We start from the raw sequence: 27512 nt of genomic DNA, 5'->3' as shown, positions 1-27512 counted from the left end.
TAACTTTCTGTCTCGTTGATCTGTCTAATGTTGACAGTGGGGTGTTGAAGTCTCCCATTATTATTGTATGGGAGTCTAAGTCTCTTTGTAAGTCTCTAAGGACTTGCTTTATGAATCTGGGTGCTCCTGTATTGGGTGCATATATATTTAGGATAGTTAGCTCTTCCTGTTGAATTGATCCTTTTACCATTATGTAATGGCCTTCTTTGTCTCTTTTGATCTCTGATGGTTTAAAGTCTGTTTTATCAGAGACTAGTATTACAACCCCTGCTTTTTTTTGTTCTCCATTTGCTTGGTAAATCTTCCTCCATCCCTTTATTTTGAGCCTATGTATGTCTCTGCATGTGAGATGGGTCTCCTGAATACAGCAGACTGATGGGTCTTGACTCTTTATCCAGTTTGCCAGTCTGTGTCTTTTAATTGGAGCATTTAGTCCATTTACATTTAAGGTTAATATTGTTATGTGTGAACTTGATCCTGCCATTATGATATTAACTGGTTATTTTGCTCGTTAGTTGATGCAGTTTCTTCCTAGCCTAAATGGTCTTTACATTTTGGCATGTTTTTGCAATGGCTGGTACCGGTTGTTCCTTTCCATGTTTAGTGCTTCCTTCAGGGTCTCTTGTAAGGCAGGCCTAGTGGTGACAAAATCTCTAAGCATGTGCTTATCTGTAAAGGATTTTATTTCTCCTTGACTTATGAAACTTAGTTTGGCTGGATATGCAATTCTGGGTTTAAAATTCTTTTCTTTAAGAATGTTGAATATTGGCCCCCACTCTCTTCTGGCTTGTAGAGTTTCTGCCAAGAGATCTGCTGTTAGTCTAATGGGCTTCCCTTTGTGTGTAACCCGACCTTTCTCTCTGGCTGCCCTTAAGATTTTTTCTTTCATTTCAACTTTGGTGAATCTGACAATTATGTGTCTTGGAGTTGCTCTTCTCGAGGAGTGTCTTTGTGGCGTTCTCTGTATTTCCTGGATTTGAATGTGGGCTGCCCTACTAGGTTCGGGAAGTTCTCCTGGATGATATCCTGAAGAGTGTTTTCCAACTTGGTTCCATTTTCCCCCTCACTTTCAGGCACCCCAATGAGACTTAGATTTGGTCTTTTTACATAATCCCATACTTCTTGCAGGCTTTGTTCATTTCTTTTTCTTCTTTTTTGTTTTGGTTTCTCTTCTCGCTTCATTTCGTTCATTTGATCCTCAATCGCTGATACTCTTTCTTCCAGTTGATCGAGTCAGTTACTGAAGCTTGTGCATTTGTCACGTATTTCTCATGTCATGGTTTTCATCTCTTTCATTTCCATTATGACCTTCTCTGCATTAATTACTCTAGCCATCAATTCTTCCACTTTTTTTTCAAGATTTTTAGTTTCTTTGCGCTGGGTACGTAATTCCTCCTTTAGCTCTGAGAAGTTTGATGGACTGAAGCCTTCTTTTCTCATCTCGTCAAAGTCATTCTCCGTCAAGCTTTGATCCGTTGCTGGCAATGAGCTGCACTCCTTTGCCGGGGGAGATGTGCTCTTATTTTTTGAATTTCCAGCTTTTCTGCCCTGCTTTTTCCCCATCTTTGTGGTTTTATCTGCCTCTGGTCTTGATGATGATGGTGACGTACTGATGGGGTTTTGGTGTAGGTGTCCTTCCTGTTTGATAGTTTTCCTTCTAACAGTCAGGACCCTCAGCTGTAGGTCTGTTGGAAATTGCTTGAGGTCCACTCCAGACCCTGTTTGCCTGGGTGTCAGCAGCAGAGGCTGCAGAAGATAGAATATTGCTGAACAGCGAGTGTACCTGTCTGCTTTTGGTACAAAAGAGTGTACCTCTTGCTTTGGAGGCTTCCTCTCAGGGGTGTACTCCACCCTGTGAGGTGTGGGGTGTCAGACTGCCCATAGTGGGGGATGTCTCCCAGTTAGGCTACTCAGGGGTCAGGGACCCACTTGAGCAGGCAGTCTGTCCCTTCTCAGATCTCAACCTCGGTGTTGGGAGATCCACTGCTCTCTTCAAAGCTGTCAGACAGAGTTGTTTTCGTCTGCAGAGGTTTCTGCTGCTTTTGTTGTTGTTTACTGTGCCCTGTCCCCAGAGGTGGAGTCTACAGAGACAGGCAGGTTTCCTTGAGCTGCTGTGAGCTCCACCCTGTTCGAGCTTCCCAGCGGCTTTGTTTACCTACTTAAGCCTCAGCAATGGCGGGCGCCCCTCCCCCAGCCTCGCTGCTGCCTTGCCGCGAGATCGCAGACTGCTGTGCTAGCAATGAGGGAGGCTCCGTGGGCGTGGGACCCTCCTGGCCAGGTGTGGGATATAATCTCCTGGTGTGCCTGTTTGCTTAAAGCGCAGTATTGGGGTGGGAGTTACCCGATTTTCCAGGTGTTGTGTGTCTCAGTTCCCCTGGCTAGGAAAAGGGATTCCCTTTCTCCTTGCACTTCCCAGGTGAGGCGATGCCTCGCCCTGCTTCAGCTCTCACTGGTCGGGCTGCAGCAGCTGACCAGCACCGATTGTCCGGCACTCCCTAGTGAGATGAACCCAGTACCTCAGTTGAAAATGCAGAAATCACCGGTCTTCTGTGTCGCTCACGCTGGGAGTTGGAGACTGGAGCTGTTCCTATTCGGCCATCTTGCTCCACCCCCCATGATACCCCATTTCTGCAAAAAAATTTAAAAATTAGAAGTGCATGGTGGTGTGTACCTGTAATACCAGCTACTTGGGAGGCTGAGGCATGAGAATCACTTGAACCCAGAAAGCAGAGGTTGCAGTGAGCTGAGATCTTGCCACTGCACTCTGTCGTGGGCAATAGGGTGATACTCTGCCTCAAATAAATGAATGAATGAATGAATGAATAATAAATAAATAAATAAATAAAGTGAGAGACATGTGACTCTTCCATTCACTGGAACACTTAGAAGCCATTGTCTGGTTATTAATTGGCATAATTTCAATATTGTATCTTAGGGAATAGATAGGCCTGACTAGAGGGAGAAAGAAGGGGGAGCAGCTGATCACTGGAGCAGTGAGAACCCTCGTTTATTGATTAAACTCTCTATTTCATATAGGAAAGGTTTGTGGTGCCCTCAACCTCAACAAGTGTAACAGCAAAGATCACTTATTACAGATCACCATAGCAGATATAATAGTGACAAAGTTTGAAATATTGTGAAAATTACCACAATGTGACACAGAAACATGAAGTGAGCACATGCTGTTGGAAAAATGGTGCTGACAGACTTGCCAGACAGGGTTGCCTGAAACCTTCAATTTGTAAAACACATAGTCTGTGAAGCACGATAAAGTGGAGCACAACAAAATGAAGTATGTCTGCATGCAAACTCCTCTGAGGTATATGAGTAGGAGTAGAACTGCTGGTAGACAGGGTATGCACTTTTCAAATAAACCTGTTCCTTATCCTGTCTCTATTTTTTTTCAGTGTGCCATTCCCCTTCCTGCCTTCTTTAATATCTATCTAGGATTCCATCATCACACTTTTGAAATTGTGGGCCTAAATCATGTTATAATGCATTGTGATTGTTGTCAGCAATTGGGAAGCATCTCAAAAAAGAACAAACCAAGTCACCCAGGCCACTCCCCAAAGTGGGCAGAAGAGAAAAGGATTGGGTTAAAGGTTGCAGTAACAGTGACCTCCTCCTGCCAGGCATGATGAATCTTCCTATTTAGACACACTTGCTTTAATCTCCTTTGTTTCCCACTCTACTTCCTTTGAGAGATGTCAGAGATAATGATGGTGAGTGGGCTAAATTCATTTTCTTCCTCTCACTTCCTTCTCCACTTGGCTCTTACCTTCACCTCCACTACTCCCCATGCACACATGCCTTCAGATATAGTATTTACAGCTACTTATTGCCTTTTATTTGCTGTGCTCTCACTGCTAATTATCCTACATTATGTTTCATTCTCTTTGGTTTTGTTGCCAAGAAATATCCCTATATCCTTACTCCCTGCCACCCCTTGCTCTACTAGAAATCTGGTTTTCCTTTGATGATGCTGTTTTCCTTTTTCTATGAAGTGGAGCCTATCTGTTCTGGTGAAGTCACTGTGGGCTAGTAGATTGAGAATGAGTTCATAGTCAGTCACACTTGAGTTCAAATCTGAACTACATCATAGGTGAGCTGTGTGTCCTTGGATTTATACTTGTAAGAACCTCAGTTTGCATACTGAGGAGAAGTGTAAGGATCTCTGCATCAAAGAGTTATTGTGAAGGTAAAAAAGGGGTAAGTAATGAGACATTGGTACATAGCTCTAGTATATTCCATATCGTTAGTTCTATTTTACCTGAAAAGTTGCTGCTACTAACAAGGCCCATCTTTCCTACAACAGTGGAGTCGAGAGTGTAAGGTCTTGCCTAAGGGAAATTTGGCTATAAAATTATCCCTCCCTTCACACACATATAGTTTGGGCCAAGGAGGGGGCCTGTGAGGCAGCAATCCCCAACCTTTTTGGCACCAGTGACTGGTTTCATGGAAGTCAATTATTCCGTGGATGGGAGGACAGTGGGGATGGGATGGTTTAGGGATGAAACTGTTCCATCTCAGATTATCAGGCATTAGATTCTCATAAAGCATACACAACCTAGATCCCTCCTGGTGCAGTTCACAATAGGGTTTGTGCTCCTATGAGAATCTAATGCAGCTGCTGATCTGACAGGAGGCAAAGTTCAGGTGGTAATGCACGGTGGGCTGCCACTCATCTACTGCTGTGAGGCCTGATTACTAACAGGCCACAGACTAGTACTAGTCCGCAGCCCAGGGATTGGGGACCCCTGCTGTAAGGGTTTCTAGTTTTTCCTCCCATACCTATAACCTTCTCTACGAACCATTATGTGTCCTTGGACCTTTGAATTTTTCTTTGTACCTGTCCTGCCAGTCTCAAACCTGGGATTAACCTAATTCCATGTTTTGTTTTGTTATTTATTTATTTATTTATTTATTTATTTATTTATTTATTTTTTGCTTCTTCTGCCAGGCTGTTAGATGGCAAATATCACATACATGGTGCCTTAGCTTATTTCTACACATTTATTATATTAACCTTGCCCACGCTCTGATTGTTGCCTGGCAATCCCTTTCATCATCCCTAGTGGTTCCTTTTACCAGACCCCTCAGCTGGATTTTTCAGACTTTTCTCATTTCAAATCTTTCCAAGCTTCCTGCTTCACTCCCTCCCCATCCTCCTTTTAGTAGATCACTTTACTTCCTTCTTTGTTAACATTGGGACGTGATTCATAAAGAATGAGGAGTCCAGTCTTGAGAAAAATGTTTTCTTGGCTAAATGACACAGTAGATATTTCAAGGAAAGAAATCACTAGGCTACCAAGATTACAGTTATTCATGTGGATACAAAAATTTCCTCCATATCATTATCATACATGTAGGTGTCAGTGTTGCAAAAGTCAGGGATGAAGTTGTTTACATTAGAGAGTTAGCAATTTATAGGAAAGGGCTCAAAGCTTCATTGATTTGGAAGACTAGGTAGAATCTTCTTACTTATTTTTAGCTTATCTCAAGGTTGTAAAGATTTTCGTTTTTCTTCTCCAATGGTGATACTTTATATGCTTAATCATAATGGTGGTTGGGCAAGGAGTCAGTTTTGTTTTCTCCACAGGGGCCAACAGATGTGAATTCTCCTAACTTTGATTCTTCCAAAAGGAATCAACTGGGTCATGGACAACTAACATACAGATTCCTAGGTCCCATCTACTAGAAATTTGGATTTAGTTGATCTGGGATAGAGGCCACGAGTTTGCTTTTTAAATAATTACCATAGTCTGATGTAGCTCATCCTAGGAACCTCTTTTAGAAACACAGAGGTAATTATATTTTTGCTGAATTTTAATCTCCTTTTTGTCTCAAGACTATATGAGGTATTCTTTTCCTTTCCAAGACTGATTTTTCTGTGTGTATATTTGATTCCATTTCTGTTGTTCCTTCTAGGTCCTTGATCCAACAATGATTCCTTTCTCTGTATCAATAGATTCTTTATATAAATCTCCTTCCACTTGGCTTATAACTATTATTCACATTCAGTAAATTTTTATTGAGTGCTACCTGTGTTTCCAGCATGTATTTTAAGTTCTTCCTTAAAGGATTTTTCCTTCTTCCTTGCCTACTCTCCCATTTCCTCTTTACTACCAAACTTTTTAAAGAATCTTCTCACACTGATATTTAATAATAATTATAACAACAGCAAGTAGTAATAAAGATAGCCACTAGTATTTATTAGATGATTACTGTGGACCAGACACTTTTCTAAGTTCACTATGTTATATTAACTATGTAGCAGACAGTTCACAAATTAATTAAAAAATATACATATTAGGATCTGTTTCTGAGCTGTTTATTGTTATATTGATCTGTATTATCTACTCTTCTGCCAATATGCTATTTGGGAGGAGAGTATTTACAATAACTTTATAAAATGCATTTTATCTTCCATTACTTAATGAAATCCCTTCCTTTGGCTTCTGGAACACCATTTTCTCTGCTTCTCCTCCAACTTTGATTCATCTTTATCAGTGTCCTTCACTCCACCTCCTTTATGTGATTCTATTTAAAGCCCTTTACAGCCTGCCTCCAACTTGCTTTCCCAGCTGCAGTTCCTGATACTGGTTTTCCTACATGCTTCAGCCAAAGACATATACTCTTTGGTCCATAAGCACACTATTTCCTCAATATCTTTCACATGGAGTTCACTTCTTTGCTTGTGAAGTCTATGAATATTGCATGGCTGATTTGTCACAATTTTAAGTCTTCAATATCTGGAGTGTTCTGGCAAGAATTTGTAGGTAAGGACAAACCAAGGTGGGTGGTGATGCTCAGGAACCCTTTGTTTCTAGGGTAGAGCACACAGAGTCAGGGAGTCTGAGAGAACAGGAGGAGTAGAGGAACAGGGCCGAGACAGGCTATTGAAGGAATTGGGTATCAGATATTTATCTTTCAAAGGGTACCAGACTGTGTGTGATTGTTTATTAGTCCCTGGTGACCTTCAAAACAAGGCATGCATTATGGAGGTCAAGTCAGAAAATGCCACCCTCTGGAACTGAAACTAATGAGAACTATTAAATATGATGAAATAAAATGTGAAGAGATGAGTTATCTGCAGCAGGAATCCACCCTTGGAAATTTTAAGTACTGCTAATGAGCAGGGTGTTCTTCAAGTCTCTCCCAAGACATTAAGTATGGTTACATTGAAGCAGGAAAGGGGGAGTCCGAGGATGAGTAGTAGTTGGTGTGTCTCCAGCAGTGTCCAGAAGAGTGGATTGCACCAGTCCTAGTTGTTTGACTGTAGTTGTTTAGAGAGAAATATTACTGAAGCAGAAGACAGTGTTATGTCAGCAAACACATATGTTTTGGAGTTAGACAGATTTAGATGTAAAACCTGACTTTACTAATATAAGCAAGTTACTTGACCTTTTAAAGTCTCAGTTTGCTCTTCAATAAAATAACATTTATAACCACAGGGTTTCTATGAGAATGAAATTAAATAATAAGTATATGTCAAGCATATAGCACATAATGTAATGTTCCCAGCTCATAAGATGTTCAATAACAATGCTACTTTTGTATTTTTCTATCCCTTTCAGGAGAAAATTTTTTAATCATCAGATTACCATAGCACAACCTTGGAGAATAAAACTCTTTTGCTCTGAAGCTCATCTAATAACCTGATACCTCTCGAATGAATCTATCCAATGACAGGGAATACCCCATGTTAAACAGCTGATTCTTGTTCTGAATACATTTATAGCTTGTAGTTAATAAATAAATAAATAAATTGAACCCTTAAGACTTTGCTTAGAATTAATCTGTCTCCCAGAGCTTGATCACATTTGAGTGTACAGAAAAAAACTAACAAAAACAAGATCCAACTCGGGATGAGGTATTGAGATTCTGTAAGATCCTGCGTGAAACAGCCCACCTCTTTCTCTTTTCTTCTTTTAGCTGTAACATTATGGTTCTTTAGGTTCTAGAGTCATAATAAGGAAAAGAGAAACATTGTGAAAAACTTGGCTTAATTATATAACTAAGCATTTATTGAGAATTTCTTTGCTTTCTCTTATTAGAAAAATTTTCTTGCCCCTTACCTTGGAAGGCAAAGAATAAGGTTGGGGTGTTGCCCAGAAAAAGGGTCAGGGTTTGGTTCTCATCCTTATATGCCCAGAAACGCACTCATATCAGTGTCCCAGAGTTGGTCAGACTCAGGAAAGCTGTTTCATTGTAACTGAACTCATCAGGGACTGAAGTATAAAAACCAGAGTGCCATTTTATTAATTTACAGTCAGAAATGCATTATCAGAAACACTGGGTGTTTGTATTAATCTTGCTGATGAATGCTTTCTCCTTTTGGGAAAACTATGGAAAGCCAAATTTTCTAGAAGGCCCCTTGGTGAGTTTGAAGTCTATGGCAGAGATGGCAGAGGGTTTGTTGTGTGGTTCAGCTGATGAGTATCATTAGGCACTCACGTGGTGAGACGTTTATTTAAAAAACTAGGACATGCTGGACCAGATACACCAGTGGACTAGCTTGTCAGAACACTCTCCCTTGAGCGGTCCTTGATGGGCATTCTGACATTATTCTTTGTGTTATCCTTTTTCTTACAAAATAATTTAAGATTTACCAGTAAGTGTAGATTTTCAAGTCAGTGAATAATATAATGAATACCATCTTGCTTAAGAAAACTTTTGGTATTGTTTATTCGGTCTCAGTCCCATTTTCTTCCTTCCTTCCAGAGGTACACACTGTTCTGAATTTGCTGTTTACCATTTACATAAAGATTTTTACATTTACCAAATATGTATTAACCACAAACAATATATGGTATTGTTATATATATTGTAAAACTATATAAATGGTATCATAACATGTATACTTGTTTTACAACCTTTTCACTTAGCATTACACTTTTGGAATTTGTCCATGTTGATATATACATACCTGTAGCTCATGAATTTTAACTGCTGTATAGCATTTTAGTGTATGGGTATATTACAATTTATCTATTCTTCTATTGAACTTTTAGGTTGTTTGTAACATTTTGCTGTTACAGACTCTTGTCTGTGGTTGCCAGATTTCCTCTTAATTAGTCATCAATTTAGACTTTTGCTGCTCAGTGTCCTCAACACTGGATATTGCCAGACTTTAGTTTTTTCCTGATCCGATGGGTATGAAATGAATTTCATTGTGTTTTAATTATCTATTTCCCTGAGCATTGTTTTAAAAATGTCACTTTGCCATTCAGATTACCTTTGGTGAATTTTCTTTTTATAAGTTTTGCTGTTTTTTTTTAAAATTTTTAATTTTTATGTTATTTATATAATGTGGCTGTTAATCATTTGTTGTTTATAGGCATTTGAAAAATGTTCTTCAACTCTGTGCTTTGTCCCTTTTACTTTTTGAGAGTGTCTTTGGATTTATAGACATTTGGAATTTAATTATAGTAAAAGTCATGAGTCTTTCCTTGGTGGTTTGTGTATTTCTTGTTTAAAGAATCTGCACTTATTTTGAAGTCATAAAGATATTCTCCTATATTTTCTTTAAAAATTTTTAGAAGTTTGGCTTATCACAGTTAGGTTTTTATTTACTTGGAAGTGATTTTTGTAAAATGGTGTGAAATAGAGATAATTTTTTTCCTATGGAAAATTCATTACCTTGGCACCATTTATTGAAAGAGTTGCCTTTGTCCAGTGATAGGCAAAACCACTGCTCTTGTATATCAAGTATGCATGGATCTGTTTCTGGAGTCACATTCCACTGTATATCTGTTCTACAACAATTCTGCACTGTTTTAAATAATATAACTTTGTTATATATTTTGATATCTGATGAGATGAAACTCCTCTCCTTCTTTATCTCGGTGGCTCACATAATGCCAGCACTTTGGGAGGCCTACGTGGGCAGGTCACCTGAGGTCAGGAGTTTGAGACCAGCCTGGCCAACATGGTGAAACCCTGCCTACTAAAAATACAAAAATTAACTGGGTGTGGTGCTGCATGCCTGTAATCCCAGGAGACTGAGGCAGGAGAGTCACTTGCACCCAGGAGATGGAGGTTGCAGTGAGCTGAGATTGTGCCACTGCACTCCAGCCTGGGCAACAGAGTGAGACTGTCTCAAAAAAAAACCAAAAAACCAAAAACCAAAAAACAAAAAAAAATCGTGTGTCAAGTTGCGCAGAAAGCCTTTAAACAATCAACTTTATTGAGATATAATTTCCATATAATAAAATATATATGATTATGTAAGTTTTGACAGAAGTATATATGTAACAACGATTATAAGCTACATATATATTTATTCCATCATGCTAGTGTTCCTTTGTGACTCTTCCAGCCAGTTCACAAGTTCTACTCCCAGCCCTAGTCAACCACTGATCTGCTTTCTATTTTTATAGATTAGGTTTGTTTTTAGTAAGTTTCATATAAATGGAATCATAAATATGTACTGTTTTGTGGATGGCTTCTTTTGAGCAACATGTTTTTGAGATTCATCTATATTATATGTATCAGTAGTTATATTGTTTTTTTTCCTTGCTGAATAGAATTCCAGTGTATAGCCATACCACAATTTGTTTATCCACTCATCTGTTGGTGGACATTTGGATTGTTTCAAGTTTGGGGCTATTATTAAAGCTGCTATAAACATTCATGTAAAAATCTTCAATGTAGACATAAGTTATTTCGCTTGGGAGTGGAATTGCTAGGCCGTATAGTAAAGTACACGATCGTGTTGCTTGACAATGGGGGATATGTTGTGAAAAATGCACCCTTAGGCAAACATCAGAGAGTGTACTTACACAAATCTAGATGGCATAGCTTACTAAACAACTAGACTATATGGTATAGACTATTGCTCCTAGGCTACAAACCTGTACAGCATGTTACTATACTGACTACTGTAGGCAACTAACACAATGGTAAGTGTGCATCTGAATGTATCTAAACTTAAAGAAGGTACAGTAAAAATATGCCATAAAAGTTAAAAAAGGTATACTTGTATAGGGCATTTACCATGAATAGAGCATGTAGGACTAGAAGTTGCTCTAGGTGTGTCAGTCAGTTAGTGGTGAGTGAATGGGAAGGCCTAGGACATTACTGTATACTACTGTAGAGTGTATAAACACTATACACTTGAGTTACACTAAATTTATAAAAAAATTTCTTTCTCCAATAAAAATTAACCTTAGCGTACTGTAACTTTTTACTTTTATAGACTTTTACATTGTTAAACTTTTTGACTCTCTTAATAACCCTTAGCTTAAAGCATAAACACATTGTATAGCTGAACACAAATGTTTTTTTCTTTACATCATTATTCTATAAGCTTTCTTCTGTTTTAAATTTTAAATTTTAAAAAAAACATTTTGTTAAAAACTAAAACTAAAAACTTTTGGTTAAACTAAGACAAATATCACCTTCTACCTCCGTATGTTGCCTCCCTCTAAGGTCTTCAGGGACAATAGCATTTATGGAGCTGACAGCTCCACATTATTGTGTGATTTTGGTGTCATATCAAAAAAAATCATTGCCAATACTAGTGTCATGGAATTTTGCTCATTTTTAAATGAAGTAGTTTTTCTTACTGAGTTTTAAGAATGCTTTATCTATTCTTCATTGTTTGTGAAAAATAGAATATTGGGAAATACCTATCTGGGTTGGTTTCTAGGATGACCATCTGTATGTAAGAAGTGAAATGAAGCACAGATGAGAAAAATCTTAGTATTTAATCAACATTTATTTATTGTCAATTTTAATGCAATCCATTTGTTTGAATCCAAAGACTTGAAACGAATATGTTACAGTCAAATTAAGGTACTATAGAGCAGTGACAGATACTCTTTCTTTTCATCTGGGCATGGATGATTTTTTTTAGGTGGAAAGGTTATTGAAATACAGTAGTAGGTGGAAAGCATTGTATTTCCATGGAATAACTCCTCAATATGTTTCCCAATATTGAGCAGCTGCTTAGAAATAGGGAGCAAGATCTTTCTTGCTGAAAACAAGCTAAAGCCCACATTTGAATGTTTTTTTCCCCGAAGTGATAAATCCATGTTCTTTATGAAATAATGCTCTTACTCATAGGCTTGGGAAAAGTCCCTGGTGCTACTTTTTATGCCACTAATTAGCTTACTGATTAAAGATATACCCAAGAAAAGGGACTTGATGGTTTTGATAAGTAAAGACACTACCACTGCTGCATCTTTGCTTTCAGAGCGTTCACCTTCTGCCACAATACCAAAAATTGGGACACACCAAACATGGGACACACTAAAAATTATGGCACAATAATTGCTGTAAAACAATGCTTTGTATCTAGACTGGTAATGCATTTGTAATATTTTGCTTTTAAGAAATGTAAGGTTAGCTTTGACACCATCTATAATTGAATGATGAGCCCTCAAAAAGACACCTCCAACTAAACCCAAAGCTCTTTAAAAGCTTTTCATTATTCCTCAAAGTTTAACCCTGATTCTAACAAGTTATTCCACTCAGCATTTTCTAACAAAGTAGCGCAAATGCCTAACAGTGTTTGGAAGGAACCCCATAACAAGATATATGCTATAGTTATAGGCTTTAAAGAAAGAGACAGAAAAGGATAGATTGACTTTTAGAAAGAATTTCATGATAGATTGCTTGTCTTTCATGATGAATTCATAGATGACTTTCCTATTTCTAAAATTGCTACTTGAGTAAGTTGCATTTATATTTATTATTCAACGCTAAAAGTAGCACCTCTGCTTTTGGATATATTCATAGGGTGAAGTCCTACTATGAAAACTGAGAAAATCTGAGCAAGAACTTTCACCTTCATAGTTACTTCCTCCTTTGCAATAAGAATACCCACCTGCCCCTGAGCCACTTCCATGCTGACTATAACCAGAGGACTGTCCTGAGCCAGACCCATATTGGCCACAGCTAGAAGACTGCCCTGAACCAGGCCCATGTCGGCTGCGGCTAGGAGACTGACCAGATCCAGCCACGTGTCGGCCATAGCCGGAAGACTGACTGGAGCCAGAGCCATGGTGGCCATAGCTGGAAGACTGGCCAGTGCAAGATCCCTCCTGACCAAAGTTTGATGACTGTCCTGGTGTAGAACCATGCTGTCCATGGCTAGAGGAGTGCCCTGAGCCACTTCCATGCTGACTGTAACCAGAGGACTGTCCTGAGCCAGACTCATGTTGACCTAAGCCAGAAGAGTGACCTGAACCAGACTCATATGGGCCATGGCTGGAAGAACGACCTGAGCCAGACCCATGTTGGCCGTAGCTAGAAGAGTGCCCGGAACCGGACCCATGTCGGCTGCAACTAGGAGACTGGCCAGATCCAGAGCCCTGTCGGCCATAGCCAGAAGACTGACTTGAAGAACGACCTGAGCCAGACCCATGTTGGCCGTAGCTGGGAGACTGCCCTGACCCAGACCCCCGTCGGCCACGGCCTGAAGACTGGCCAGATCCAGACCCATGTCTGCCACGACCCGAATACTGATGGGAGCCAGACTCATGCTGACCATAGCTGGAAGACTGACCTGAGCTAGAGCCATGTTGGCCAGAGCTTGACGAATGCCCTGATGTAGATCCATGTCGTCCCTGGCTAGAGGAGTGATGTGAGCCAGAACCATGCTGACTATAGCCAGAGGACTGTGCTGAGCCTGACTCATGTTGCCCAAAGCCAGAAGACTGGCCTGAGCCAGACTCATAATGGCCACGGCTGGAGGAACAACCTGAGCCAGATCCTTGTTGGCCGTGGCCGGGGTAGTACCCCGAACTGGACCCATTTCGGCCCTGGCTAGGAGACCTGCCAGATCCAGACCCATGTCGGCCATGGCCGGAAGACTGATGTGAGCCAGAGCCATGCTGACCGTAGCTGGAAGACTGCCCTGAGCTAGATCCCTTCTGGCCGAAGCTTGAGGACTGTCCTGATGTGGAACCATGTTGTCCATGGCTAGAGGTGTGCCCTGAGCCACTTCCATGCTGACTATAACCAGAGGACTGTCCTGAGCCTGACCCATGCTGGCCGTAGCTGGAAGACTGCCCTGAACCAGACCCATGTCGGCCACGGCTAGGAGACTGGCCAGATCCAGCCCCATGTCGGCCATAGCCAGAAGACTGACTGGAGCCAGAGCTCTGGTGGCCGTAGCTGGAAGACTGGCCTGTGCTAGATCCCTCCTGGCCAAAGCTTAATGAGTGTCGTGATGTAGAACCATGCTGTCCATGGCTAGAGGAGTGCCCTGAGCCACTTCCGTGCTGACTGTATCCAGAGGACTGTCCTGAGCCAGACTCATGTTGACCAAAGCCAGAAGAGTGACCTGAACCAGATTCACATGGGCCACGGCTGGAAGAACGACCTGAGCCAGACCCATGTTGGCCGTAGCTAGAAGAGTGCCCGGAACTGGACCCATGTCGGCCGCGACTAGGAGACTGGCCAGATCCAGAGCCCTGTCGGCCATAGCCAGAAGACTGACTTGAAGAACGACCTGAGCCAGACCCATGTTGGCCGTAGCTAGAAGAGTGCCCGGAACCGGACCCATGTCGGCCACGACTAGGAGACTGGCCAGATCCAGAGCCCTGTCGGCCATAGCCAGAAGACTGACTTGAGCCAGAGCCATGCTGACCGTGGCTGGAAGACTGACCTGAGCTAGCTCCATTTTGGCCACAGCTTGATGGCTGTCCTGATGTAGAACCATGTTGCTCATGGGTAAAGGAGTGACCTGAGCTAGATCCTTGTTGACTGTAGCCAGAGGACTGTCCTGAGCGAGACTCATGTTGACCTAAGCCAGAAGAGTGACCTGAACCAGACTCATATGAGCCATGGCTGGAAGAACGACCTGAGCCAGACCCATGTTGGCCGTAGCTAGAAGAGTGCCCGGAACCGGACCCATGTCGGCCGTGACTAGGAGACTGGCCAGATCCAGAGCCCTGTCGGCCATAGCCAGAAGACTGACTTGAAGAACGACCTGAGCCAGACCCATGTTGGCCGTAGCTGGGAGACTGCCCTGACCCAGACCCCCGTCGGCCACGGCCTGAAGACTGTCCAGATCCAGACCCATGTCTGCCGCAACCCGAATACTGATGGGAGCCAGACTCATGCTGACCATAGCTGGAAGAGTGACCTGAGCTAGAGCCATGTTGGCCAGAGCTTGACGAATGCCCTGATGTAGATCCATGTCGTCCCTGGCTAGAGGAGTGACCTGAGCCAGAACCATGCTGACTATAGCCAGAGGACTGTGCTGAGCCTGACTCATGTTGCCCAAAGCCAGAAGACTGGCCTGAGCCAGACTCATAATGGCCACGGCTGGAGGAACAACCTGAGCCAGATCCTTGTTGGCCGTGGCCAGGGTAGTGCCCCGAACTGGACCCATTTCGGCCCTGGCTAGGAGACCTGCCAGATCCAGACCCATGTCGGCCATGGCCGGAAGACTGATGTGAGCCAGAGCCATGCTGACCGTAGCTGGAAGACTGCCCTGAGCTAGATCCCTTCTGGCCGAAGCTTGAGGACTGTCCTGATGTGGAACCATGTTGTCCATGGCTAGAGGCGTGCCCTGAGCCACTTCCATGCTGACTATAACCAGAGGACTGTCCTGAGCCTGACCCATGCTGGCCGTAGCTGGAAGACTGCCCTGAACCAGACCCATGTCGGCCATGGCTAGGAGACTGGCCAGATCCAGAGCCCTGTCGGCCATAGCCAAAAGACTGACTTGAGCCAGAGCCATGCTGACCGTGGCTGGAAGACTGACCTGAGCTAGCTCCATGATGGCCACAGCTTGATGACTGTCCTGATGTAGAACCATGTTGCTCATGGGTAAAGGAGTGACCCGAGCTAGATCCTTGTTGACTGTAGCCAGAGGACTGTCCTGAGCGAGACTCATGTTGACCTAGGCCAGAAGAGTGACCTGAACCAGACTCATATGAGCCATGGCTGGAAGAACGACCTGAGCCAGACCCATGTTGGCCGTAGCTAGAAGAGTGCCCGGAACCGGACCCATGTCGGCCGTGACTAGGAGACTGGCCAGATCCAGAGCCCTGTCGGCCATAGCCAGAAGACTGACTTGAAGAACGACCTGAGCCAGACCCATGTTGGCCGTAGCTAGAAGAGTGCCCGGAACCGGACCCATGTCGGCCGCGACTAGGAGACTGGCCAGATCCAGAGCCCTGTCGGCCATAGCCAGAAGACTGACTTGAAGAACGACCTGAGCCAGACCCATGTTGGCCGTAGCTAGAAGAGTGCCTGGAACCGGACCCATGTCGGCCACGACTAGGAGACTGGCCAGATCCAGAGCCCTGTCGGCCATAGCCAGAAGACTGACTTGAGCCAGAGCCATGCTGACCGTGGCTGGAAGACTGACCTGAGCTAGCTCCATGTTGGCCACAGCTTGATGACTGTCCTGATGTAGAACCATGTTGCTCATGGGTAAAGGAGTGACCCGAGCTAGATCCTTGTTGACTGTAGCCAGAGGACTGTCCTGAGCGAGACTCATGTTGACCTAAGCCAGAAGAGTGACCTGAACCAGACTCATATGAGCCATGGCTGGAAGAACGACCTGAGCCAGACCCATGTTGGCCGTAGCTAGAAGAGTGCCCGGAACCGGACCCATGTCGGCCGTGACTAGGAGACTGGCCAGATCCAGAGCCCTGTCGGCCATAGCCAGAAGACTGACTTGAAGAACGACCTGAGCCAGACCCATGTTGGCCGTAGCTGGGAGACTGCCCTGACCCAGACCCACGTCGGCCACGGCCTGAAGACTGTCCAGATCCAGACCCATGTCTGCCGCGACCCGAATACTGATGGGAGCCAGACTCATGCTGACCATAGCTGGAAGAGTGACCTGAGCTAGAGCCATGTTGGCCAGAGCTTGACGAATGCCCTGATGTAGATCCATGTCGTCCCTGGCTAGAGGAGTGACCTGAGCCAGAACCATGCTGACTATAGCCAGAGGACTGTGCTGAGCCTGACTCATGTTGCCCAAAGCCAGAAGACTGGCCTGAGCCAGACTCATAATGGCCACGGCTGGAGGAACAACCTGAGCCAGATCCTTGTTGGCCGTGGCCGGGGTAGTACCCCGAACTGGACCCATTTCGGCCCTGGCTAGGAGACCTGCCAGATCCAGACCCATGTCGGCCATGGCCAGAAGACTGATGTGAGCCAGAGCCATGCTGACCGTAGCTGGAAGACTGCCCTGAGCTAGATCCCTTCTGGCCGAAGCTTGAGGACTGTCCTGATGTGGAACCATGTTGTCCATGGCTAGAGGCGTGCCCTGAGCCACTTCCATGCTGACTATAACCAGAGGACTGTCCTGAGCCTGACCCATGCTGGCCGTAGCTGGAAGACTGCCCTGAACCAGACCCATGTCGGCCACGGCTAGGAGACTGGCCAGATCCAGAGCCCTGTCGGCCATAGCCAAAAGACTGACTTGAGCCAGAGCCATGCTGACCGTGGCTGGAAGACTGACCTGAGCTAGCTCCATTTTGGCCACAGCTTGATGGCTGTCCTGATGTAGAACCATGTTGCCCATGGGTAAAGGAGTGACCCGAGCTAGATCCTTGTTGACTGTAGCCAGAGGACTGTCCTGAGCGAGACTCATGTTGACCAAAGCCAGAAGAGTGACCTGAACCAGACTCATATGAGCCATGGCTGGAAGAACGACCTGAGCCAGACCCATGTTGGCCGTAGCTAGAAGAGTGCCCGGAACCGGACCCATGTCGGCCGTGACTAGGAGACTGGCCAGATCCAGAGCCCTGTCGGCCATAGCCAGAAGACTGACTTGAAGAACGACCTGAGCCAGACCCATGTTGGCCGTAGCTGGAAGAGTGTCCGGAGCCGGACCCATGTCGGCCACGACTAGGAGACTGGCCAGATCCAGAGCCCTGTCGGCCATAGCCAGAAGACTGACTTGAGCCAGAGCCATGCTGACCGTGGCTGGAAGACTGACCTGAGCTAGCTCCATGTTGGCCACAGCTTGATGACTGTCCTGATGTAGAACCATGTTGCTCATGGGTAAAGGAGTGACCTGAGCTAGATCCTTGTTGACTGTAGCCAGAGGACTGTCCTGAGCGAGACTCATGTTGACCTAGGCCAGAAGAGTGACCTGAACCAGACTCATATGAGCCATGGCTGGAAGAACGACCTGAGCCAGACCCATGTTGGCCGTAGCTAGAAGAGTGCCCGGAACCGGACCCATGTCGGCCGTGACTAGGAGACTGGCCAGATCCAGAGCCCTGTCGGCCATAGCCAGAAGACTGACTTGAAGAACGACCTGAGCCAGACCCATGTTGGCCGTAGCTAGAAGAGTGCCCGGAACCGGACCCATGTCGGCCGCGACTAGGAGACTGGCCAGATCCAGAGCCCTGTCGGCCATAGCCAGAAGACTGACTTGAAGAACGACCTGAGCCAGACCCATGTTGGCCGTAGCTAGAAGAGTGCCCGGAACCGGACCCATGTCGGCCACGACTAGGAGACTGGCCAGATCCAGAGCCCTGTCGGCCATAGCCAGAAGACTGACTTGAGCCAGAGCCATGCTGACCGTGGCTGGAAGACTGACCTGAGCTAGCTCCATGTTGGCCACAGCTTGATGACTGTCCTGATGTAGAACCATGTTGCTCATGGGTAAAGGAGTGACCCGAGCTAGATCCTTGTTGACTGTAGCCAGAGGACTGTCCTGAGCGAGACTCATGTTGACCTAAGCCAGAAGAGTGACCTGAACCAGACTCATATGAGCCATGGCTGGAAGAACGACCTGAGCCAGACCCATGTTGGCCGTAGCTAGAAGAGTGCCCGGAACCGGACCCATGTCGGCCGTGACTAGGAGACTGGCCAGATCCAGAGCCCTGTCGACCATAGCCAGAAGACTGACTTGAAGAACGACCTGAGCCAGACCCATGTTGGCCGTAGCTGGGAGACTGCCCTGACCCAGACCCACGTCGGCCACGGCCTGAAGACTGTCCAGATCCAGACCCATGTCTGCCGCGACCCAAATACTGATGGGAGCCAGACTCATGCTGACCATAGCTGGAAGAGTGACCTGAGCTAGAGCCATGTTGGCCAGAGCTTGACGAATGCCCTGATGTAGATCCATGTCGTCCCTGGCTAGAGGAGTGACCTGAGCCAGAACCATGCTGACTATAGCCAGAGGACTGTGCTGAGCCTGACTCATGTTGCCCAAAGCCAGAAGACTGGCCTGAGCCAGACTCATAATGGCCACGGCTGGAGGAACAACCTGAGCCAGATCCTTGTTGGCCGTGGCCAGGGTAGTGCCCCGAACTGGACCCATTTCGGCCCTGGCTAGGAGACCTGCCAGATCCAGACCCATGTCGGCCATGGCCGGAAGACTGATGTGAGCCAGAGCCATGCTGACCGTAGCGGGAAGACTGCCCTGAGCTAGATCCCTTCTGGCCGAAGCTTGAGGACTGTCCTGATGTGGAACCATGTTGTCCATGGCTAGAGGTGTGCCCTGAGCCACTTCCATGCTGACTATAACCAGAGAACTGTCCTGAGCCAGACCCATGCTGGCCGTAGCTGGAAGACTGCCCTGAACCAGACCCATGTCGGCCACGGCTAGGAGACTGGCCAGATCCAGCCCCATGTCGGCCATAGCCAGAAGACTGACTGGAGCCAGAGCTCTGGTGGCTGTAGCTGGAAGACTGGCCTGTGCTAGATCCCTCCTGGCCAAAGCTTAATGAGTGTCGTGATGTAGAACCATGCTGTCCTTGGCTAGAGGAGTGCCCTGAGCCACTTCCATGCTGACTGTATCCAGAGGACTGTCCTGAGCCGGACTCATGTTGACCAAAGCCAGGAGAGTGACCTGAACCAGACTCATATGGGCCATGACTGGAAGAACGACCTGAGCCAGACCCATGTTGGCCGTAGCTAGAAGAGTGCCCGGAACTGGACCCATGTCGGCCGCGACTAGGAGACTGGCCAGATCCAGAGCCCTGTCGGCCATAGCCAGAAGACTGACTTGAGCCAGAGCCATGCTGACCGTGGCTGGAAGACTGACCTGAGCTAGCTCCATTTTGGCCACAGCTTGATGGCTGTCCTGATGTAGAACCATGTTGCCCATGGGTAAAGGAGTGACCCGAGCTAGATCCATGTTGACCGTAGCCAGAGGACTGTCCTGAGTGAGACTCATGTTGACCTAAGCCAGACGAGTGACCTGAGTCAGACTGATATGGGCCACGGCTTGAAGACTGCCCTGAGCCAGACCCATGTCGGCCGCGGCTACTGGTACGCGAGTGGCCAGATCCAGACCCATTTCGGCCGTGGCCAGAAGACTGATGAAAGCCAGACTCATGTCGACCATAGGTAGAAGAGGAACCTGAGCTAGATCCGTGTTGTTCTCCCCTAGATGACTGTCCTGACCTAGATTCGTGTTGTCCATAGCCGGAGGAGTGACCTGAGCCAGATCCATGCTGACTGTAACCAGAGGACTGCCCTGAGCTAGACTCATATTGACCAAAGCCCGAAGACTGTGCTGAGCCAGACCCTTGTGGGCCACAGTTGGAAGACAGACTGGAGCCAGCCCCATGTAGGCCGCGGCTAGGAGACTGGCCAGATCCAGCCCCGTGTTGGCCATAGCCAGGAGACTGACTGGAGCTAGAGTCATGGTGGTCGTATCTGGAAGACTGGCCTGTGCTAGATCCCTTCTGGCCAAAGCTTGATGACTGTCCTGATGTAGAACCATGCTGCCCATGGCTGAAGGAGTGCCCTGAGCCAGATCCATGCTCATTGTTTCCAGAGGACTGCCCTGAGGTAGACTCATGTTGACCAAAGGCAGAAGACTGGCGTGAGCCAGACCCATGTGGCCCACTGCTGGAAGACCGTTTGTAGCCAGACCCAAGTCGACCATAGGTGGGAGACTGCCCTGAGTGAGACCCACGTTGGCCGTGTCCTGGAGACTGATGGGAGCCAGACTCATGCTGACCATACCTGGAAGACTGACCTGAGCTGGATTTATTTTGGCCAGAAAAGTCTCTTTGAAAACTCAGTCTTCTGGATATGGATTCAGGCCCGTGTGTAATGCTTCCTCTGACGTTCCTGGAATGGGAATCATTCTCTCCTGCACTCCAACTTGAATGACTAGAAGAGGATTCTTGCCATTTGTCCTCTTTTCCTGTTTCTTCTTGTTCCTCTTGGTGCTGGTGACTGTCGTCTCTCAGCTTTGACCCTGAAGCTTGGCAGTAATCTTTGCTAATGATTTTATTATGAGCCCGAACCAGCTTGAATATCATCAGAAGATACTCCGTAAAATCCACTTTCTTGTTATGGTCTCGATCCAGATTTTGCAAGATGATATCCACAGTATCTGGATCATTTGGATTCTGTATAAGAGCAAGGTACAAAGAGTAGCTCTGTTAGTATGGACAATACACCTAGCTAACCAACTGAAGGAAGGATGTTAAAATATAAATGTTTGGCTTATGTATATGGAACTCATTCACATAGTCACTTAGGCAGTCCTGAGCAGAAAGAGAAAAAGGAATATGGAATGAATAATGCGGTGAGAAACAGCTAGAATAGGATAGGATGCAACTGGAAAATGAAAGGAAACAAGAGGGCTGATTATTTTTGGTAAAGAATGGGTCAAATATGAATGATTAGTTAATTTACAAGTAATACATTTTTATACTTACGTTAATTATATCAACTTTATTTGTCCAATTAAATTAACTAGGTAATTAATTTACTCACTGAGCAAAGATTTATTATGTTACTACTTGCCTACCATTATGTCATATGAGAGTATAAAGCAGTGAACAAGTTTGCTTCCTGAAAAAAATGGAATTTAATGTTTATTTGATCAGATATACAAACTTAAAATTATAGTTTATTATGATAAGGTTTCTACAAGAGTACATGAGAGAGGAACCATTGGGGGTCCTAGAAAGGTTAATGAGAGGAAATGATGCCTTTTGAAGGATGGATTAGAATTAGCCAAATGAAGGAGTAGGAAGGGAAGGAGAAGGGGAAAAGATTGTTCTAGGCAGAGGGAATGATATGAACAAATGGCTACAGGTGAGAGAAGTCATAGAGCTTTCAGGGAACTGAAAGAAATTCAGGATTGCTAGATTTAGAGTTTGAATACTCAAGAAATGTGGATAGAGAGATAAATAGCAACTAGATTATGAGTTTTACGTTATGTTAAGGAACTTTGTACTTCATTTTAAGAGCAATCGGGAACTATTGAAGGATTTTTAGCTGAGGAGTGAAATGATTATATTTGCATCTAATGCTGAGAGTAGAAGTAGTAGGTGGCCTGAACCAGAGGACTAATAATAGTGATGAAGAGAAACGGGTTGTTTTGAGAGATTATTGATGAGTTAGATGGAGGTTGGAAGGTAGTGGTGTCTGCTGAGAGAGAGAAAATAAAAAATGATATCAGGTTTTTGCTTTCGGCAAAAAGATGAAGAAACAAGGTTAGAGGTGAAGATTATGAGATTCTTAGCTGACACACTGAATATATGACATCTGATATCCGAATATCATATCTGAAATCCACAGAAATCCAAATTTAAGGAATTGAAACTCAGAAGTCTGATATAAGCTCCCAAATATCTAAGCTATCAAATCTAGACCTGACAGTTTTAAGGTGGCGGACACACTCTTTTGTGATTCAGGGGTAATGCTAATTTCCTGAACTCAGATATCTACTTTGCAGTTTTTCTGAGGACTGTGTGGGTTTGTAAGAATTAGTCACTTAGATTGGACATTATTTAATCTATGGGTTTTGTTTGTTGTTTAGTAGGATCACTTCCTTTAGTTATGCTATGGAAACCATCATGGATCAGCTTTTGACGTTATCTCAAACCTTTACCAAACCCTGTTCTCTATCACCAAGTAGGAAGAGTCCTCTAGGATGTTTGACATATGTGACAAGAAGGTGGAAAGGGATAAAGAAGAAAATTCCTGCATAATTCCATCCTGGCATGGAGTTCTTACCTTCAGAATTTGATGAAACTCATTTTCCAGAAGTTCTTTCAGCTCTGCCTTGTTCAACATATCATACTCCCCATGCTGGGTGGCATATTGGTAGAAAACATCAATGACAGTGATGATGCCTTGTAGGAGTTTAGGCATTTTTTTTTTTTTTTTTGCAAGTTTGAGTAACCTAAAGGGAGGAAAAAGAGAGATCAACCCCTTACTATTCTCATTTCTTGTTTAAACACATAAGTAGGTCTGATTATTTATAATAGTTGTTCAGAATTAGTCAGGCATGATTAACTTCATTCTGTTGTAATCAAGAAGCAATTCACAGTTGAATGACTTGTTCAAGTCATGTAGCAAGAGAGTGATGAAATTAGGAACATAATCCATAGGTCTTATTTCCATTCCTGAATGAATATAGGAAAAATGACTCTCTGTTTTTGGCTTCCCACCATTACCAGGGATAATATCAGCTTTGTTCTGGAGCTGTAGAAGTCCTGAGTGTTCCACTTCATCTGCTTCCTCTTTCTCTCTAGGTTCCAACCATACTATGGGTACAGTTCCACTATATACATGACACGCCTTACTCCAACTAAGGAGCATCAATGGCTGAACTGAACTCTCAAGACTTCTAGGTCAGAGAAAGTAGACAATGTGAGCAAAGCCAACAACAAGCCTAGGTGATACGAAGCTAAGGGTAACTGCTATTAGATCCAGTTTCTGTTCTCATTCTCCAAGCAGGAAGTGACCCTCAGACCTTATTACACAATGGAGAGAAAAAGCTCAGTTGTAAAGAAGGCAACCTGCCTGTGGATAATTAGAACCCCATGATATCCATGTTATGAGGGAAACAACCTCAAAGAAAGGAGATAGTATACATAGTCCTAGTCGTTTCATTTTTCTTTTCAGTAAACTTAAACTTATACCAAAGTTCCCCAGAGTATACTAAAGAGAAGCCTTGTATCTAGTGCCTCTTTGCCTTAGAGCATATCCTGGACTTTCATAATTTATAGTCCTAAGTACCCTTGAGTGGAGTTGAACTCCTGCTCACTTACCTAGCTCACCAGAGGAACAAGTAGGATAGAGACAGAAGCAGCTTTCAGGGTGCTGCTAGTTGGGCAGAGTGGCCTTTTTATAGAGGGAATAATGGTCCATCTTAGGGAGGAGCTGCTCTCTTTGAGATGTCCTAATTTACTCCTAAACAAGCCCATCACCACCTCTATCTCCACCTCCCAGGTGTTTACCTTCTTTCTCACTTCCTTACATGTTCACCTAAGATTGCATTAGCCGTTCCCAAATCTGGGCTACTCTCGGCCCCACCTGCCAAAGTGTCAGGACACTTTGCAGAAAGGCCTCTTTTTGTATTCATCAAACTATGTAGCACAATACATTGACAACAAATTGTGTGGATTTTAATAGAAATTGAATGGAGTGTGTGCAGGGATATCATGGCCCAAATGTCAAAGAATCATGGAAACTGATGATTAAAAGGACTGTAAAGATCATCTTGTCAAACTCTCCATTCTAAGCTAAATTTTCTTAAATGATATTCCAGCCAAAGTGTCATCTGTAGTATTGTTATTACCTTTTGAAATGGATAATGGCTCCAGGTCATCCTTTTATTTCTTTAATTTCATTTTACCTTTTATCTCAATTTACCAGACCCCTTATTGGCCATTCACCAACGTAGCTTTCATTTCAAACACCATATAATCTTAGGAAGAAATGTGTGCTTGTTAGTGTGGGATCTATGGCTCCTCATGATCTGGGCTGTGGCTTTTTTCCAGCTCCATTTCTCCCCTCCATATTTCTCTTTGTGCTCCACCAGTAATTAACTAGTAATATTTCAAACTTCCTCAATACACCATGTTATTTCATATTTTTTTCTTAGAATGTCTTTCCTCATTGTCTGCCTAGTGAACTAATTATTCTTCAAAATCCAATTTAGGCTTCCCATAGGAAATCTTTCCTGAATTACTCAAGAGGGAGTTGTAATTGTGTATCTTGTTCATATTTATTGTTGTATCAATCATACTATATTGTAATCTTTAAAAATTGTTTTACTATACAATTATTGTTTAATATAAAAATTAGAAAATATTGATAAGCAAATAAGATAAAATCAAAATACCTTTAAAACCACTAGCCAAAAATAACTACTGTTAGTTATTTGTTGTATATCCTTGCCTTTCACAAACACACACATACACATACACGTATACACACATACACACACATTTGTCTATGGGCTTATTTCATTTCTAGGCTATGAGCTCCGTGAGAATAAGGAATGGACATTATTTATCCTTATGTCACTTGGAGACCTAGTATACTGCTTGTCACATAACGGTCTCCAATAAATGTAAGTTTGAATTCAATTGAAAGAAAAACAAGGATCAAGACTATAGTCCTCTGTGTTGACCAACTTCCACCTTTTCACACGATTACTAGGGTCTGCCCTCTCTCTTGTCATCTTTGCCTCAGAGGACATGATTTTACCTGAATATAAACTGAATCTTAGCATTGAGAATCAGTGAATAGCTTTCTGCTTTTTTCTGAGGCCCTCGCTCTGCATTTCTTCCATTGTGAACATATAACACAAATTTCACTGAAGGTGTGTGAAGTTACATGGACTTAAAACTTGTGCAATATGGTCATCAGGATTTGAGAAGGTGTGGTAGCAACTGTTGGCAAGTGATAAATTACAGGATTCCAAATTCAACTATTGTTAGGCTATGTGTTTTCTTCTAAGAATTGCCCAGAGGGCTGCAGAGTCAGTATCCATTCTGTAGACGTGTTTCCTCTGGACATCTGATTGGGCCAGGTTTTCATGCTTCATCAGAACAATGACCTTTTAAAGGTGTGGCTGAGACTGGGAGTAAAGGGGAGGTGGAGTTTGCTGAGTGAAGACCAATTTCCTGCAGGAGCCAGCTGTTGTCACGAAGGGAGGAGAGGGTTGTGAGTGAAGACTATTCCAGGTGAACGTGCTCTTGGGGCCAGTGTTCTCCTAAAATAGGGGCCAGCAAACTTGTTTTTTTTTTTTTGTAAAGGGCCAGATAGTACACAATATTATCTCTGCAGGACAGATAGTTTTTGTTGCAACTACTCAACTCTGTTGTTGTAGCATAAAGGCGGCCATAGATGATATGTAAACAAACAAGCATGGTTTTGTTTCAGTATAACTTATTTATCAATACTGATCTTTGAATTTAATATAATTTCACATGTCATATATTTTTTCAACCACTTACAAATGTAGAAAACCTTTTTATCCTGTAGGCTACGCAAAAATGGATGACAAGCTAGCTATGAACTACAGGCTGTAGTTTACCACTCTTTGCTCCTCTTCTGTATTTGCTTTTCAGGAAGATTCTCCAGGAGAGGAGGATCTGAGAGAAAACAAGGGCTGAAAAGTGTGGTACATCAGAACCACTAACTCTTGCATGAGAGAGCAAGAGTGAAGGTGAATTTGTGAATGTCAGCATGTGTGGGGTGGTGGGGAAAGGGAACAGAGCAAGGGATCTTTGGCTGCTCATAAAAGGGAGATAAATTTTGATTTGATGTAAGGGAGAAATATTTAATATTTGCATTGACTGAAAATGCAATGAGCTCTTTGTGAAGTAATTGAATTTATTGTCAAGTATCATATGAATAGTTTTTTACTATTAAAGAAAAAATTAATTCTTTCAGTACTTTGTTTTCTGAATATGCTCACCAACTAGAATTTTGTTAGGCTTTATTTCCTGGTTTGTATCATGAAAATAAGACGCATATTACATATGTGTTTTGGTCTCTTCTCTCCTTGTTGAGAATTACTTATTAAGAGTTGGACTAGATTATCACCAAAGTCACTTTCGAAACAGATTCATGTTTTTTTTCAGAGTGTGTTCTCCACAGTAACAGGGTTGCACGTGAAGATTCCTCCATCATAGGTTTGGTTAGTGGTTTTTCCCCTTGGAAATGATAGGTTTCAGGAGAAAAGCTTTTCTATGGTATGTGCCATGTTCTAGGTTTTTGAGTACCTTTCTCTGTGTGTTGGCAGAAGAATGGAAATTACATTCCTTTTTATGTCAAGCATAGTGCTTTGTGTGTGGGTGTACATTGTTTCATTAATTCTAACAACAACCCTGTTATCTAGATATTATATTTCCATTTTGCAGATGAGCAAACTGAGGCTCAGATGAAATCCATAACTTGTTTCAAGCCACTTAGCTATTAAGTGGAGAAGACAGAATTCAGATTCAAATCTGCTTTTTCTAGGAATAGTCAGCAAGTAGGGAACTATTGTCTTGATAAAGGAAGGGTTTTGGAAACAGTTCTTCAGGAATGGAGTGTTTCACCTAGGAAAAACAAACAAACAAACAAACAAAACTAGCAAGGATAAAAAATGAAGTTCCCATACCATCTGTGTGCACTCATTTTTTTTCTGCCTGTCTGGAAGGCAGAATAATGTGCCTATTGTACCATCTCTTGGATCATAGGGAAATTCTAAAGCAGATCTTTTCTTCATTGACTTTTCTGTCCTTTTTCCTTACAGAAATTATTTCATGTAATTTCTGACAGTTCTTTGTAGCCTAGTCTCTATAAATGAGGAGACTGTGTAAAAAATA

At 43.6% G+C, this 27512-nt stretch overlaps 1 protein-coding gene across 2 annotated transcripts; it reads right to left on the bottom strand.

Moving 5' to 3' along the window:
• Positions 1-11706: 11706 nt before the first annotated feature.
• HRNR (hornerin) lies at positions 11707-24008 on the bottom strand. 2 transcript variants are annotated; one of them, NM_001433697.1, is made up of 3 exons: positions 23958-24008; positions 22918-23086; positions 11707-21299 (listed from the first exon to the last, which is right to left on the bottom strand). In NM_001433697.1, the coding sequence occupies exons 2-3, from the start codon at positions 23053-23055 to the stop codon at positions 12708-12710; spliced, it is 8730 nt and encodes a 2909-aa protein (NP_001420626.1). In that variant the 5' UTR covers positions 23056-23086; positions 23958-24008; the 3' UTR covers positions 11707-12707. The 2 variants fall into 2 exon arrangements, with proteins under 2 accessions (NP_001420626.1, XP_073883663.1); XM_074027562.1 differs by having other exon boundaries at positions 22918-24008.
• Positions 24009-27512: the final 3504 nt, after the last annotated feature.

The sequence above is a fragment of the Macaca fascicularis genome, chromosome 1 (genome assembly GCF_037993035.2).
Source record: "Macaca fascicularis isolate 582-1 chromosome 1, T2T-MFA8v1.1".
Lineage (NCBI taxonomy): Eukaryota > Metazoa > Chordata > Mammalia > Primates > Cercopithecidae > Macaca > Macaca fascicularis.
This window is presented reverse-complemented; position numbering and strand designations above follow the sequence as displayed.

Excerpts from the sequence above, each read along its gene's own strand:
- HRNR (XM_074027562.1), bottom strand. The coding sequence starts at position 23,055 with ATGCCTAAACTCCTACAAGGCATCATCACTGTCATTGATGTTTTCTAC. Across the intron at positions 21,300-22,917 it reads AGTTTCATCAAATTCTGAAG|AATCCAAATGATCCAGATAC; the intron begins GTAAGAACTCCA and ends GCTCTTATACAG.